Source organism: Chelonia mydas, chromosome 8 (genome assembly GCF_015237465.2).
Source record: "Chelonia mydas isolate rCheMyd1 chromosome 8, rCheMyd1.pri.v2, whole genome shotgun sequence".
In the NCBI taxonomy this organism is placed as follows: Eukaryota; Metazoa; Chordata; order Testudines; family Cheloniidae; genus Chelonia; species Chelonia mydas.
The window spans coordinates 41,045,884-41,063,435 of NC_057854.1; the positions used below are offsets into that span (position 1 = coordinate 41,045,884).

At 48.0% G+C, this 17,552-nt stretch overlaps 1 protein-coding gene across 1 annotated transcript in view; it reads right to left on the minus strand.

Moving 5' to 3' along the window:
• The window catches only part of DDR2 (discoidin domain receptor tyrosine kinase 2), a 172,643-nt gene that overhangs the window by 28,890 nt on the left and 126,201 nt on the right, over positions 1-17,552 (minus strand). The window contains exon 13 of the mRNA XM_027818677.3: positions 5,579-5,706. Coding sequence (XP_027674478.1) covers positions 5,579-5,706 — 128 coding nt within the window. The remainder of the gene's footprint in view (positions 1-5,578; positions 5,707-17,552) is intronic.

A 17,552-nucleotide genomic window follows, 5' to 3' on the forward strand; every position in this document is an offset into this window, starting at 1 on the left:
AAGTTGGTTATTCACAGAATGGCTCAGGTCAGAGGTGGTAACAAATGGCACACAGGCAACTTGCTCTTCCCAGAAACCTCAGCTAAAGAATCATGGTTCTGACACCAAAAGGCAGCTCTCTCAGGCTGGTGTCTCTTGTGGACTATCCTGGAGTCTCACTAACTAGCACTCTGTTCCCTGTTCCTGCCTCAGTCCCTGGGGTTTACACCTGGGAAATCACTTAGGCCTGGCTGCTCCCCTAGGATCACATGGGCCTGGAAGATGACCTGGCCATTACTCCCCAAACCCAAGCCCACCCCTTCAGGCAGCTGCTCTGGAACACAAAGGAAGCTCTATATGGTTTGGCTGCCCATTGGACAAAGAAGAGTGCTCTGACCTCCACAGCCCCTCCATGGCTGCCACTGGACAGGTTCTGCATGGGTCCCATCAGTAAGGCTAAGATTGAGTCATGAGTATTTTTGGTAAAAGTCATGGACAGGTCCCGGGCAATAAATAAAAATTCATGGCCCATGATCTGTCCATGACTTTTACCCAAAATACCCATGACTAAATCTCTACTTCTGGGGCCCTGCTGCTCCAGGGGGCCCCTGATGGGGGCGGGGGGAGTGGCCTGCTCCAGTGCTGGGGGTTGACAGCCCCCCAGCAGCTGCTCCCAGGGACTGCTCTCTGGATGGCCTCCGGGCGCCCCTGGGGCCACTGCTCCAGCCGCCCCGGGACCACTGCTGCTTGGGCAGTCCCCAGGGCACCCCCAGGACCGCTGCTCGGGAGCTTCCCAGAGCCAGCCACATAGGTCACTGTTCCAGCAGTCCCTGGAGCCAGCTGCCCAGGTTGCCCTGAAATCAGCCACACCAACCACTGTGGAAGTCACGGAGGTCCCCAAAAGTCACAGAATCCGTGACTTCTTGGACCTCCATGAAAGAATCGCAGCCGAACTCATCAGTTCCATGAGCCAAGCACTAAGAAGCCAGCCTGATCTGCGGCATATCTCCCAACATTTGCAGGGGCGGAAGTGGGACAGGTGCTGCCCCCTGGGGGTTGAGAGCAAGCCTGCCTCCTACTTACCCCACACAGTGGTGGCTCCTCTCCTGCAGGGCCTGTTGGGTTCAGCTCCCTATGAGGGGCATTGTGACCTGGTTCCTGGCACACAGGGTCACCATGCCACTCGCTCGTATGTGGCCTGGCCCCTCGATGAGGAGGGGAGCCAAGCCCAGCTAGACCTGTGAGACAGGAGCTGCTTCACCTGGGGCTGGAGGGTCACAGTAGGACAGTCCTGTGAAATCCGGGACTGCTGGGAGGTCTGCTGCAGAGCATTCGGGTACAGCTACGTTGAGAGGTGTAACCCCCAGCTTGGGTAGGTGTACGCATGCTAGCTCTGCTCAAGCTCACTCACTAAGAGATAGCCATATGGCCACAGCAGTACAGGCAGTGCTTGAGATAGCCCCCCAAGTGTGATCCCGTCCTCAATCCTAGCCATGTACTCAGGAAGCTAGCTTGAGCTACCATCCATGCTGCCATGGCAACATTGCTACTAACACGCTAGCATGTAGCTGTCTATCTGAGCTGGGAATTTCACCTCCAGCTGCTGTGTATATGTGCCCTGAGAGCCCTCGTGATCCAAAATAACTCATTGCACAACAGAAGTGCCTGGGCCAGCAAACCTGTCTGGGCCCTAGGAACAAAAGGGACAAAGATGGGAAGAAGAGAGGCTAGCCTCACTAAGGTGGCAGAGTTAAGGTTATGTGGGTGTCTTAACTGGGCATTTCCAGACTTCCAAGTGTTTGGGAGCTTTAGAAGTTTCACCTTAACTACAAATTTCCTGGATTTCTATTTTAAAAAGTCTCTTGATTTTATTAACTACAACATTCTTGTGTTTTCCCCTTAGTTGCTGATCCATGTTCTCAACCCTAAGTTCAGCTTCACAGCGTTTTGGTCTAGGTAAGATACATATGCATGCAGCAAGGACCTCACATTGCATGACCTCAGATTTTTGTCTGTTATTTGTAACACACACCTGTGGCTGCCTAGAATTACCTGGCTTTCCCTGTGTTGAAGCCCATGACTACTTGGGATTTCATGGCAACAACGGGGGCAGCACTCAGGTTCACCTGCTCTAAATGCGTAGCCCCCTACCACTTGAGCTAAAGGAGACTCTCCAGTTGCTGTATAAGGCTTCTGACAGGTCTGAATGCAAACTGAGCAGTCCTGATTCTAAAGTAGAAGGCAATGGTGACAACCGCACACTAGTCAGATAAATAATAAATAATAATAATAAAAGTTAGTATTTTAAAAGTTCCTCTAATTCCCATGTGGTTGAATAGTCCTTCTTTGGTGAATACTTTCAACCCAATACCATACAGGACTTGCTGTAGTGAATAAGGTCACTGGCCCAACTAGATTAGACCTCCGTCAGGTGGCAGGGGGCATTTCAAGCCACTCAGAGGTGCCCCCATCCCAGACACATGGCCAAGGATGCCATGAGCCACTCAGCCCCCCTCCCCCATGACTGAGGGCGGGGCCTGTGAACTGCGTGGAGCTTGGCCTAACCTGACCAGACTGTGTTTTTTGGCACTGAGAGCAGATCCTATTGCTGAGGGTGGCAGGGCTCTTGGCAGAAGCCCAATGGAGTGGATATGTGTAGTGTTTTAATCAAACCTGCAAATGTCGAACCATGGACAGCTAGGGAACAGCAGAGATGGGGGACCAGAGTCAGGAGCTGGATGCAGAGAGGCAGGTGGGGCACCGACCCAGGAGCGGGTGTAACAGGAATGATTGATGCTCATAACCATGTAATCAAGTATCAGAGGGGTAGCCATGTTAGTCTGTATCCACAAAAACAACAAGGAGTCCGGTGGCACCTTAAAGACTAACAGATTTATTTGGGCATAAGGTTTCGTGGGTAAAAAACGCCACTTCTTCAGATGCTTGGAGTGAAAATTACAGATGCAGGTATAAATATACTGAAACATGAGGAGAAGTTCTAACCTAGTGAGGAGGGCTTTAAACTAGGTTAGCTGGGGGATGGTGACCTAAGCCCAGAGGTAAGTGGGGGAGTGGGATACCAGGAGTAAATGCAAGGAGGAGGGTACAAGACGGGAAGCCTCCTGATTCATACTGAGAAAGTAGGGCAATCGGCTAGTTTTCTTAGGTGCATGTACATGAATGCAAGAAGCCTGGGAAACAAGCAGGAAGAATTGGAAGTCCTGGCACAATCAAGGAACTATGATGTGATTGGAATAACAGAAACTTGGGTGGGGCAGTTCACATGACTGGAGCTCTGTCATGGATGGGTATAAACTGTTCAGGAAGGACAGACATGGGCGGAAAGGTGGAGGAGTTGCATTGTATGTAAAAGAGCTGTATGATTGCTCAGAGCTCCAGTTTGAAACTGGAGAAAAGCCTGTTGAGAGTCTTTGGGTTAAGTTTAGAGGCAAGAGCAACAAGGGTGATGTCGTGGTGCGCGTGTGCTGTAGACCACCAGATCAGAAGGATGAGGTAGACGAGGCTTTCTTTGGACAACTAATTGAAGTCTCCAGATCACAAGACCTGGTTCTAATGAGGGACTTCAATCACCCTGACAACTGCTGGGAGAGCAATACAGCCAGGCACAGACAATCCAGGAAGTTTTTGGAGAGTGTTGGGGACAACTTCCTGGTACAAGAGCTGGAAGAACCGACTAGGGGCTGTGCTCCTCATTACCTGTTGCTCACAAACAGGGAAGAATTAGTAGGGGAAATAGAAGTGGGTGGCAACCTAGGCAGCAGTGACCATGAGATGGTTGAGGTCAGGATCCTGACAAAAGGAAGAAAGGAGAGTAGCAAAATATGGACCCTGGACTTCAGAAAAGCAGACTCCCTTAGGGAACTGATGGGCATCCCCTGGGATGCTAATATGAGGGGGAAAGGAGTCCAGGAGAGCTGGCTGTATTTTAAAGAAGCCTTATTGAGGGTGCAGGAACAAGCCATCCCGAAGTGCAGAAAGAATAGCAAATATGGCAGGCAACAAGCTTGGCTTAGCAGGGAAATCTTTGGTTAGCTTAAACTCAAAAAGGAAGCTTACAAGAAGTGGAAATTTGGACAATGACTAGGGAGGAGTATAAAAATATTGCAAGAGCATGCAGGGGTGTAATCAGGAAGGCCAAGGCACGATTGGAGTTGCAGCTAGCAAGGGATGTGAAGGGTAACAAGAAGGGTTTCTACAGGTATGCAGGGAAAGTGTGGGACCCTTACTGAATGGGGGAGGCAACATAGTGACAGATGATGTGGAGAAAGCTGAAGTACTCGATGCTTTTTTTGCCTCGGTCTTCACAGACAAGATCAGCTCCCAGACTGCTGCACTGGGCAACACAGCATGGGGAGAAGGTAAGCAGCCCTTAGTGGTGAAAGAACAGATTAAGGACTATTTAGAAAAGCTGGACATGCACAAGTCCATGGGACCAGATGCACTGCATCCAAGGGTGCTGAGGGAGTTGGCTGATCTGATTGTAGAGTCATTGGCCATTATCTTTGAAAATTTGTGGCAATCGGGGGAGGTCCCGGACGATTGGAAAAAGGCAAATATAGTGCCCATATTTTAAAAAGGAAGAAGGAACCTGGGGAACTACAGACCAGTCAGCCTTACTTCCGTCCCTGGCAAAATCATGGAGCAGGTCCTCAAGGAATCCATTTTGAAGCACTTGGAGGAGAGGAAGGTGATCAGGAACAGTCAACATGGATTCACCAAGGGCAAGTCATGCCTGACCAACCTGATTGCCTTCTATGATGAGATGACAGGAACACAATTCTAAGCAGGGCTTGTAAATACAACCAGGACCCTTCAGCCAAGTCCCTCTGGGGGGCAAGGAGCTTAGACCCCAGACTTGGGGTTCCCTGCGTTTCCCAGCCAGCCCAAAACTGAAACTCCACTCCCGCAGTCTCGCTCCTCCTCCAGCCTTTGCCCAGTTTCTCGGGCAAAGGTGTCACCTGGCCCCATCCCCCTCCTGGCTCAGGTATCGTCCCTCAAGTCAAGTCAGCCCCTGTTATTCCATCCCCCATGCAGACAGTCCCAGTAAAACTCCCCTGCAACATTCCCAGGTCAGTCCGCCCCACTCCCTGCTTCGTCACATACCCATGAAAGCTTATGCCCAAATAAATCTGTTAGTCTTTAAGGTGCCACCGGACTCCTCATAACTATGTAATGAAAGGCTGCACAGTTACACCCACCCACAAGGGGGCCACATGCAACCCCATCTCCGACATCTCCTGACTCCTCAGTGCATTCTCCTAATGCTGCTTTTGAATGGAATTCCCTAGAGTTTTAAAAAAGAAATATTGTTCCTTATGCCTTAAGTCTTTGGTGTCACCAGAATGCCCTAAGCCATGCAAGGGGAACGCTCAGAGCAAAGCCTTTGCTGCCTCCATTTGTCCCTTGATAAAGTATGTATGGATCACATTTCAAAAGGGTCTAGGGAACACAGGAGACTTGAGTTGCTTTTGAAAATGGGACTTAGTCTCCTGTTACCCCCGGCTTGTATGAATTTTTTTGAGTGAGGCTCAAGCTTCTTTTACATACTGAGTCGTCAAACTCCACATGACCCCAATACCTGGCATTCTTGTTGGCATCTGCTCGCAGCATTTTCACAGCCACCAGGACAGGTTGGTTGGAGCTGACATCCAAAGCAAAATCTTTGTCCATGAACTTTTCCATCCCCTCCACTTCGCAGAGATGAACCTAGAGGGGGGCAATGGGTAGGGTTTACCTTTGCCATCTGGTTCTCTATTTCCAGAACCTGGGACTTCCTTGGGGGTCAAATCAGAGCAACTCATTCTTACCCTCAAACCTGAACTAAATCAGCCCTTTTGAAAATTCTGTTAGTGCAATTATTTTCAGTTCTAATAATTCCCATGGCTGCTTTGCCAGCTCTAGGTCCTAACAATAATAACACCTGTCAAAGAGTTACTGATTGATTTTGTTTTATTATACTACAAGCCCCTATGCACTCACCCTGGGCGCTCCCTATGCCCAGAAAAACAAGGATCTTGTAGAGTGCTCTAAGCAAAAGCATGGATGACAGTAGCTGCATCTGCAAGAAAAGGCGATACAACCGTCTCAAAAGTCGACCACTGCTGCTACCTGATCCTGAGAATGCAGCCATGGAGCTAATATGACCCATAAATTGTAAGGTGGAATAAGAAACGGTGGGAGCAGACCCGAGCCAAGGCACCACCACATATGGCAGCAGCAGCATAGTCCTCTTCTGGAAACTGGATCTGACACAACGGGGCCACCTCACTCTGCAGATCTGCTCCCCAAAGTGTTACATGCCGTCTGATATCCAAAATAAATCTTTACTGCCTGTCACTCCTGTCCGTGCCAACACAACCAAGGCTGAGTGAGCAAGAACCAGCAACAGAACTGTTTACTCAGATCCAATCAGTGACAACTGCATCACCCTCCCTGAAAACAATGGGATTCCACAGCTGTCCCCATGGGCATAATTTAGTCTGAAGAACTAGTGATAATTTGGAAACGGAAAGAACCCAGCTTGACTGGAAGGGCCCAGGCTGAGTTTGCATGAGGTGTATGATCTCTGTGCTTCCCGAGCACAAAAAGAACTCTTTTGCTAGTTTTGACAAGGCCTTGTGGGAGCTATACACTTTCAGATAGCATCGACTGTCAGTAACTCTATTGCACTGCTACATAGCTTTGTTCTGCTGAAGCAAAATGGTGTCTGTGGAACCATGTGCCTAGTACGTTCGTCTCAGCTTTCACAATATGAATTAAACACGTTTGAAATAACATCCATCTTCTGGGCTCTGTTCTATCATTGGCACAGATGTCCTGTGCTAGGGCTGTGCAATGCAGAGAGACTACAAAAGGAGGCCATGCAGAGAGGGGCTTCAGGCCCGGTGGTGCACAGAGGATGATGTATGTGGAGTCATCAGGCTCAAATCCCATTGCAGGACATGTAAGCAGCACACAGTTCCCAAGAAACCCAAAGAGGGATTAATTCCTATCCTAAATGTGTCCCACACACACTTTGGAGCAACATCAGCATTAGACATGGTCATAACTGTTAGAATCGCTACTCTAGGCATAAAGTGTAAGGAATGCGAGCCTGCCTTCCAAGTGAGGTCACTGGAATTGCTCTACCTCAGGCTGAGTCTGAAGGGACGTTTTCTAGTTTCCAGCAATCACAGCAATCTGTCTCAGATCAGGACAAGCCCCACCCAAGGCCCCTGCTACCAGTGTTGACAGAACCACAGTCAAATCTTGAGAGCTCATTGGAAAATGGAATTTCTGTCCCTAGGGAAATTCCAAAATGTGTTTTGATCCTGAATCAGGACAAATAGTCAAAATTTTGACATATTCTAAAACATCAAAAGAACCTTATCAAAACATTTCATTGTGATCATATGAAAAATGAAACAGAACAAGGAAGTTGGAATGAAATGAAACGAGGAAGTTGAACAAAATGCCTCCTTTTGAGTTTGAATCATTTTGATATTTTCTGATTGAAAAATCTCATCAGAATTGACACATTCCCTCAAAACATTTTGATTTTGACAAAAGTGCATTTTCCAACAGAAACCTGTTCCAGCAAAACTTTTCTGATCTGCTCTCGAAATCTTGCTTTGGCAGAAGCCGTGGAGAAAATAATTTTTGGCAAACACGCTGGAAAATAGTGCTTTGATAGAAAAGGAAGCTATTTGGGAGAAAAAAACAAAATGATGAAGTGAAATCCTAAAGAAACTTTAGCACTATTCTCATTTTTATATTTGAAATTGAATATTCATGCTATTGCTACTGAGTATAATTAGATAATTTCACAAAAAATGTGGAATTAAATGCAACATTTTATATGAGTAAAAAATGTAACAGATTCATAGATCTTAGAATCATAGGGTTAGAAGGGACGGAAAGGGTCATCTCTTAACTCCCTGCCATGATGCAGAATTTGTTGTGTCTAAACCATCCAAGACAGATAGCTATTCAGCCTCCTTTTGAAAACTTCCAGTGAAGGAGTTTCCACAATCTCCCTAGGCAGTCTGTTCCATTGTCCTGCTGCTCTTACAGATAGGAATTTTTTCCTGAGATTTAATCTAAATCTGCTGTGCTGTAATTTGAACCCATTGCCTCTTGTCCTGCCCTTAGTAGCAAGAGAACAACTTTCTCCATTTTTATGGTAACCTTTCAAGTACCTGAAAACTAGTCATGTCCCCCCTTAATCTCCTCTTTTCCAAACTAAACATAGCCAGTTCCTTCAGCCTTTGCTCATATGACTTGTATTCCATCCCTTTGATCATCTTTGTTGCTTGCCTCTGGATCCTTTCCAGTTTCTACATCTTTTCTGTATATTGGTAACCAAAATTGGACACCATACTCCAGCTGAGGCCTAACAGCATCAAGTAGAATGGTACTATCACCTCCCGTGATTTGTATGCTATGTCTCTATTAATACACCCTAAAATTGCATTTGCTTTTTTTGCAACAGCTTCACATTGCTGACTCGTGTTGAGGTTGTGATCCCCCACTACTCCCAGATCCTTCTCAGCAGTGCTGCTGCCAAGCCAGTTTTCCCCCATTCTGTATTTGTGCATTTGATATTTTTCCCTTAAGTGTATCACCTTACATTGGTCTTTGTTGAATTTCATTTTGTTGTCGACTGCCCAGTTCTTCAATTTACCAAGATCCCTCTGAATTTTAGCTCTATTCTCCAAAGTATTGGCAACCCTCCCCTCCCGCCCAGCTTTGTGTCATCTGCAAATTTGATCAGGATGCTTTCTATTCCTATATCCAGGTCATTAATAAAGATGTTAAACTACACTGGGCCCAGAACAGATCCCTGGGGAACCCCACTTGAGACCTCCCCCATCATTCCATTGATAGTTACTCTTTGTTTGAGGTTGTTTAACCAACTATGTATCCACTTAATGGTAGTTCTGTTGAACCTGCATTTCTCCAGCTTAGCTATCAGGATGTGACATGGGACTGTGTCAAAAGCCTTGCTAAAGCCCAGGTATATGATGTCCACCGCATTCCCCCTATCCACTAAATCAGTTACCCTGTCAAAGAAGGACATCAAGCTGGTCTGGCATGATTTGTTCTTGGTAAATCCTGCTGGCTGCTAGTGATCACCCCTTCATTCCCCAGGTATCTGCAAATTGAATGTTTCACACATTGCTCTAGTAGTTTCGCAAGGATCAAGGTCAGGCTGACTGGTCTCTAGTTCCCTGGCACGTCTTTTTTCCCCTTTTTAAAGATTGTTACTACGTTAGTCCTTCTCCAGTCTTCCAGGACATCTCTTATCATCCAAGAGTTTGTAAATATTATTGCCAGTGGCTCATAGACTTCTTCAACTAATTCCTTCAGTACCCTCTGGCCCTGCTCATTTGAATTCATTCAAATTGGTAAGAAGATCTCTGATGTGTCCTTTACGTATCTTGATCTGCATCCCTTTCCCTTTATTGTCTATGGTAAATTTGCTAGTCATCCAGTCACATGTTATTAATTGAGAAACAACTGAAGGCGTTGAGCAGCTCTGCCTTCCTATCATCTTCTGTTACCAGCTCAAGTTCTCCATTGAGCAGCGGGGACCAACACCATCCCTGATCTTTCTTTTTTGTCTGACATATTTGAAGAACCTCTTCCTGTTGTCTCTAACATTTTTTGCCAGCTGTAACTCATTCTTCGCCTTGGCTTTTCTGATTTTGCTCCTACATGCTCGTGCTATTCCCATGTATACTTCCTTGGTGACGTGCCCCTCCTGACATATCCTGTATGTTTCCCTTTTGGTTTTTAGACAGCTGAAAAACTCCTTGTGCAGCCACACTGGCTTCCTGTGGCTCTTATCTTTCCTCTGTCCGAATAGCTTGATGCTGAGCCACTAGTATTACATCTTTTAAGAACTGCCAACCCCCTTCAACTCCTTTTCTTCCTAATTGGTCTTTCCATGGGACCTTGCTGACTATTTCTCTGAGTCAGATGAAATCCACTTTTTTGAAGTCCGGTGTCCTTGTTTTGATGTTCTCATGTCCTCCTTTCCATAGGATCTTGAATTCTATCAGATCATGATCACTTCCTCCCAACTTCCCAACCCCCTTCATGTTTGCAATTCATTCATCCCTGTTCATCAAAATCAGATAAAAAATGGATGACCCCTAATTGTTTCTTCAGAAAGCTGTCGCCTACCCACTAAGAATTTGCAGGACATACTATGTTTTGCTGCAATAGTCTTCCAATAGATATCAGGGAAGTTAAAATCCCCATACTAGGTTATGTGTGTTAGCTAATCTTGTTACCTGCTTGTAAAAGGACTCATCCACTTCCTCTTCCTGATTTGATGGTCTATAATTAAGGCTAGGAGTATGTTATGGAGGTCGTGGAAGTCACGGATTCTGTGACTTTCCATGACTTCTGTGACATTGGGGCCTCAGCAGCCCAGCCGCTGGAACAGCAGGGGACCCACCACAGCTCACAGCCCTGCAGCGGGGGGGGGGGGGGGAATCCCCTGGACCTCCCCAGCTCCCAGACCTCCCCAGCCCCTGCGGGCAGTGGGGGATCACCGGAGCTCCCCAGTTGCCACCTCCAGCAGGGACCCCAGAGATCCCAGCCCCAGCCGGTGAAGGGAGGGGACCCGCAGTTCCCAGTCGGTGTAAGCCATGGGGGACCGTTCCCCCAGCTCGTAGCACCACGGTCAGGGGTACCTCCCAACTCCAGCCACTGGGCAGGGGGCCACAGCGATGGAGAATCCACCACAACTCTTGGTAAGTTGTTCCAATGGTTAATTCCTTTCACTGTTCCAGTGTGTCTTATTTCTTCTTTGAATTTGTCTAACTTCTGCTTTGAACTATGGGTTCTCATTATGTTAACTAAAGTGCTGTCTGCTGTCAGAAATCTCTTCCCCATCTCAGTACTTATAGACTGGTCATGTCACTGCCTCACTTTCTCTTGGATATGCTACTAGATTACACTTCTTTAGTCTCTCAGGCCTGGTCTACAGTACGCGGTTATTTTGGAATTAGGCGAGTTACCTCGAAATAAAACTGATTCCGTCCACACGACCAAACCAGACTTTTCGATTTAAAGGGCTCTTTACTCCAATTTCTGTACTCCACCTCGACAAATGGAGTAGCGCTAAAATCGAGATCGCAGTTCCGGGTTACAGGTACTGTGGACGCAATTCGACAATACTGGCCGCTGGGAGCTATCCCAGAATGCTCCCTTGTGACCGCTCTGGACAACACTCTGAACTCCGATGCACTAGTCAGGTAGGCAGTAAAAGCCCCGGGAACTTTTGAATTTCCTGTTTGGTCACCATCAGCACAGGTGACCATCAGCACAGTCCACCATCACAGGCGACCATGCAGAGTCCACCATCACAAGAGATCACGCAGTCCCGGATTCACAGACAAGCTCCAGCATGGTCCGAACGGGAGGTACTGGATCTCACTGCATGTTGGGAAGACGAATCTGTTATGGCAGAACTATGTTCCAAAAAAAGAAACACAAATACGTATGCTAAAGTCTCCAGGGCCATGACGGAAAGAGGCTACTCCAGGGACACAGAACAGTGTCGTACAAACATCAAGGAGCTCAGCCAAGCATACCAAAATGCCAGGGAGGCAAACGGGCACTCTGGGTCACAGCCCCATACATGCCGCTTCTACCGTGAGCAGCATGCAATTATGGGGGGTGATGACACCACTACGCCACCACTGCCCGTGGACACCTGAAAGGGGGGAATAGCACGGAGTGAGGAGAATGAGTTTTTGGAGGATGAAGAGGAGGAGGAGGAGGACGACAGTGCACAGGTAGCAAGTGGGGAATCTGTTTTCCCCCCAGCCAGGAACTATTCTTAACGCTGGAGCTAATAACCTCCCCCTACTCCCAAAGCATGCTCCCGGACCATGACCCTGGAGAAGGCACTTCTGGTGATTGAGAACTTGATCGGAGCCATGTGGTGGGCAGTGGGGGGAAACCCAGCTGCGCTGGGCTGTTCATGTTTAGTTTAAAGGGCTCATCCCAGCTCAGATCCTCATCGGAGCCCCGCGGTGGGTGGGTGTGTGTATTGTGGGGGAAGGTGTTGTGTGAAGCGATCATCCCAGAGAGCCCGCAGGCTGCCTGCAAGATGAATTCTGTTGCCTGGCCACATGTGGTGGCTTACTCACACCAAAGTGGCAGGCACTTCAGTATTGGAGGCAAAATGCGACCTTGTACAGAAAGAACATGTGCTGTGTACTATGAATTGCCTGTTTCACTGAGAAAGAGTGTCCCCTTTGTTCTCTAAAATGTATCTTTTAAAATACTACCCTCCCTTTTTCTCCTCCCACAGCAGGTGCAAATGTTTCAATGCAGCCCCTATCTACTCTGTCCCAGAGGCTGGTCCAGATTAGAAGGCGGAAAAAACGAACTCGGGACGACATGTTTGCCGAGCTCATGTAGTCCTCCTGCACTGATAGGGCCCAGTTGAATGAGTGGAGGCAAACAATTGCGGAGTCATAGAATAATAGAATATCAGGGTTGGAAGGGATCTCAGGAGGTCATCTAGTCCAACCCCCTGCTCAAAGCAGGACCAATCCGCAACTAAATCATCCCAGACAGGGCTTTGTCAAGCCTGACCTTAAAAACTTCGAAGGAAGGACATTCCACCACCTCCCTTGGTAATGCATTCCCGTGCTTCATCACCCTCCTAGTGAAAAAGTTTTTCCTAATAAGCAATCTAAACCTCCCCCACTGCAACATGAGACCATTACTTCTCGTTCTGTCATCTGCTACCACTGAGAACAGTCTAGATCCATCCTCTTTGGAACCCCCTTTCAGGTAGTTGAAAGCAGCTATCAAATCCCCCCTCATTCTTCTTTTCCGCAGACAAAACAATCCCAGTTCCCTCAGCCTCTCCTCATAAGTCATGTGTTCCAGTTCCCTAATCATTTTTGTTGCCCTCTGCTGGACGCTTTCCAATTTTTTCACATGCTTCTTGTAGTGTGGGGCCCAAAACTGGACACAGTACTCCAGATGAGGCCTCACCAATGTCGAATAGAGGGGAACGATCACGTCCCTCGATCTGCTGGCAATGCCCCTACTTATACAGCCCAAAATGCCATTGGCCTTCTTGACAACAAGGGCACACTGTTGACTTATATCCAGCTTCTTGTCCGCTGTAACCCCTAGGTCCTTTTCTGCAGAACTGCTGCCGAGCCATTCGGTCCCTAGTCTGTAGCAGAGCATGGGATTCTTCCGTCCTATGTGCAGGACTCTGCACTTGTCCTTGTTGAACCTCATCAGATTTCTTTTGGCCCAATCCTCCAATTTGTCTAGGTCCCTCTGTATCCTATCCCTACCCTCCAGCGTATCTACCTCTCCTCCCAGTTAGGTGTCATCTGCAAACTTGCTGAGGGTGCAATCCACACCATCCTCCAGATCATTAATGAAGATATTGAACAAAACCGGCCCCAGGACCGACATTTGGGGCACTCCACTTGATACCGGCTGCCAACTAGACATGGAGCCATTGATCACTACCCGTTGAGCCCAACAATCTAGCCAGCTTTCTATCCACCTTATAGTCCATTCATCCAGCCCATTTTTCTTTAACTAGCTGACAAGAATACTGTGGGAGACCGTGTCAAAAGCTTTGCTAAAGTCAAGGAATAAGATGTCCACTGCTTTCCCCTCATCCACAGAGCCAGTTATCTCGTCATAGAAGGCAATTAGATTAGTCAGGCATGACTTGCCCTTGGTGAATCCATGCTGACTGTTCCTGATCACTTTCCTCTCCTCTAAGTGCTTCAGAATTGATTCCTTGAGGACCTGCTCCATGATTTTTCCAGGGACTGAGGTGAGGCTGACTGGCCTGTAGTTCCCAGGATCCTCCTTCTTCCCTTTTTTAAAGATGGGCACTACATTAGCCTTTTTCCAGTCGTCCGGGACCTCCCCCGATCACCATGAGTTTTCAACGATAATGGCCAATGGCTCTGCAATCACATCCACCAACTCCTTTAGCACTCTCGGATGCAGCACATCCGGCCCCATGGACTTGTGCTCGTCCAGCTTTTCTAAATAGTCCCGAACCACTTCTTTCTCCACAGAAGGCTGGTCACCTCCTCCCCATGCTGTGCTGCCCAGTGCAGTAGTCTGGGAGCTGACCTTATTCGTGAAGACAGAGGCAAAAAAAGCATTGAGTCCATTAGCTTTTTCCACATCCTCTGTCACTAGGTTGCCTCCCTCATTCAGTGAGGGGCCCACACTTTCCTTGACTTTCTTCTTGTTGCTAACATACCTGAAGAAACCCTTCTTGTTACTCTTAACATCTCTTGCTAGCTGCAACTCCAGGTGTGATTTGGCCTTCCTGATTTCACTCCTGCATGCCCAAGCAATATTTTTATACTCTTCCCTGGTCATTTGTCCAATCTTCCACTTCTTGTAAGCGTCTTTTTTGTGTTTAGGATCAGCAAGGATTTCACTGTTAAGCCAAGCTGGTCGCCTGCCATATTTCCTATTCTTTCTACACATCGGGATGGTTTGTCCCTGTAACCTCAATAAGGCTTCTTTAAAATACAGTCAGCTCTCCTGGACTCCTTTCCCCCTCATGTTATTCTCCCACGGGATCCTGCCTATCAGTTCCCTGAGGGAGTCAAAGTCTGCTTTTCTGAAGTCCAGGGTCCGTATTCTGCTGCTCTCCTTTCTTCCTTTATGTCAGGATCCTGAACTCGACCATCACATAGTCACTGCCTCCCAGGTTCCCATCCACTTTCGCTTCCCCTACTAATTCTTCCCGGTTTGTGAGCAGCAGGTCAAGAAGAGCTCTGCCCCTAGTTGGTTCCTCCAGCACTTGCACCAGGAAATTGTCACTTTCCAAAAACTTCCTGGATTGTCTGTGCAGCACTGTATTGCTCTCCCAGAAGATATCAGGGTGATTGAAGTCTCCCATGAGAACCAGGGCCTTCGATCTAGTAACTTCCGTTAGTTACCGGAAGAAAGCCTCGTCCACCTCATCCCCCTGGTCTGGGATGAGTCACGTAAAGCGTTACATGAATTCGAAGAGAGGAGGGACATGCGCGATGAGAGCAGGCAGGATGCTATGGTCAAGCTCATGGGGAAGCAAACTGACATGCTCCATTGTATGGTGGATCTAATGCGGGAAAGGCAGCAAGACCACAGACTGCCGCTGCAGCCCCTGAATAACCACCCTCCCTCCTCCCCAAATTCCATAGCTTCCTCACCCAGACGCCCAATAACACGAGGGGGGGAGGTTACAGGGACCCACACAGTCAACCCCAGAGGATTGCACAAGCAGCAGAAAGCTGGCATATCCTAAATTTTGATTTGGTTTCTGGACTTGTCCTTCCCTCCTCCTCCACCCCCCTAAACCAATACCCCTCCTCCCACATCTAGCTCCTGATTTCTCTCAATGTGTTGTGCAACAAATAATAAAGAATGGTTTTTAAACAATTGTGACTTTATTTCCTTTCGTATATATATAGGGTGTGGGTAACTTTAAGAGAAACAAACACAACTGTCACACTGTACCCTGGCCAGGCATGAAACTGGCTTTCAAAGCTTCTCTGATGTGCAGCACGCCCTGCTGCGCTCTTCTAATTGCCCCGTTGTCTGGCTGTGTGAAACTGGCCACCAGGCGAGTTGCCTCCACCTCCCACCCCGCCATAAATGTCTCCCCTTACTCTCAGAGATATTGTGGAGCACACAACAAGCAGCAATTACAATTGGAATATTGGTTGTGCTGAGACCTAACTGAGTCAGCAAACAGAGCCAGAGAGCTTTTAAAAGTCCAAAAGCACATTCTACCACCATTCTGCACTTGCTCAGCCTATAGTTGAACTGCTCCTTACTACTGTCCAGGGTGCCTGGGTACAGCTTCATGAGCCATGGCATTAAGGGGCAGGCTGTGTCCCTGAGAATAACTATAGGCATTTCAACATCCCCAACAGTAATTTTCTGGTCTGGGAAGTAAGTCCCTTCCTGCAGCTGTTCAAACAGACCAGAGTTCCTGAAGATGCGAGCGTCATGCACCTTTCCCAGCCATCCCACGTTGATGTCGGTGAAACGTCCCTTGTGATCCACCAGTGCTTGCAGCACTTTTGAAAAGTAACCCTTGCGGTTTATGTACTCGCCGGCTTGGTGCTCCGGTGCCAAGATAGGGATATGGGTTCCGTCTATGGCCCCACCACAGTTAGGGAATCCCATTGCAGCAAAGCCATCCGCTATGACCTGCACATTTCCCAAAGTCACTACCGTTGATAGCAGCTGGTCAATCATTGCATTGGCTACTTGCAGCACAGCAGCCCCCACAGTAGATTTGCCCACTCCAAACTGGTTCCTGACTGACTGGTAGCTGTCGGGCATTGCAAGCTTCCACAGGGCAATGGCCACTCGCATCTCAACTGTGAGGGCTGCTCTCATTTTGATGTCTTTGTGCTTCTGGGCAGGGGACAGCAAGTCACAAAGTTTCATGAAAGTGGCCCTATGCATATGAAAGTTTCTCAGCCACTGGAAATCATCCCATACCTGCAACACTATGCGGTCCCACCAGTCTGTGCTTGTTTCACAGGCCCAGAATCGGCGTTCCACGGCACGAACATGGCCCAACACCACCATGATCTCCCAATCGCCACATGCCCCGTGCCGTTTGTGGCCATGTCCTCATCATTAACATAATCGGGTTGTCGTCGCTTCCTCGCCCGGTTTTGCAGTTTTGCACATACTGCTGGATAATGCGCGAGGTATTTACAATGGTGAAAACTGCAGCAGAGATCTGATCAGGCTCCATGGCTATGGCGCCTGCATGGGAAATCCTGGAAAAAGGGCGCGAAACATAGGAGAGCAGAGTGGCAGCGGAAGCTGTGCTGTTCAGTTCACTGTAGCCGAACAAAGGCTGAAAATGGTTGTCTTCTGTAGCTTTCATGGAGGTGGGAGCCCAGGACAGACAGCATGGAGAAGCTTGGAAGCGTGGCAATAGCGGGAGAGCAGAGTTGGCAGCAGAAGCTGTGCTGTTTGGTTCACGATGGCCGAGCAGAGTTGGCAGCAGAAGCATTCGATGAGGAAGAGAAAGAGTAGATAGTAGAGATTATATAGGAAGATGAGTGGAAATGAGAGGTGGAATCATAGTAGCAGGAGAGCAGTGGTGCACCACCTGCTGAAAGCAGTATGGCGTCTGCACGCCAAAAAGGCGCGAAACGATTGTCTGCCGTAGCTTTCTGATGACGCACACCCAGAAACACCCGCGAGAATGTTTTTGCCCCAACATACACTGGGAGTTTAACCCAGAATTCCAGTGGCGGCAGGGACTGTGGGATAGCTACCCACAGCGCACCGCTCCGACATTCGATGCTAGCCTTGGTACTGTGGACGCACTCTGCCGAATTCACGCGCTTTAGTGGGGACACAGAAGATCGAATGTATAAAATAGCTTCCAAAAATTCGAATAGAATAATTTTTTTGAAATAATTTCGTACTGTAGACATACCCTCAGTGTAAAGCATGAAGAGTTAACAGTTTTCTGCCAAAGGATGTTTATTCACCTCTCTCTGTGGGTCCACATGTAATTTAAGGATTGT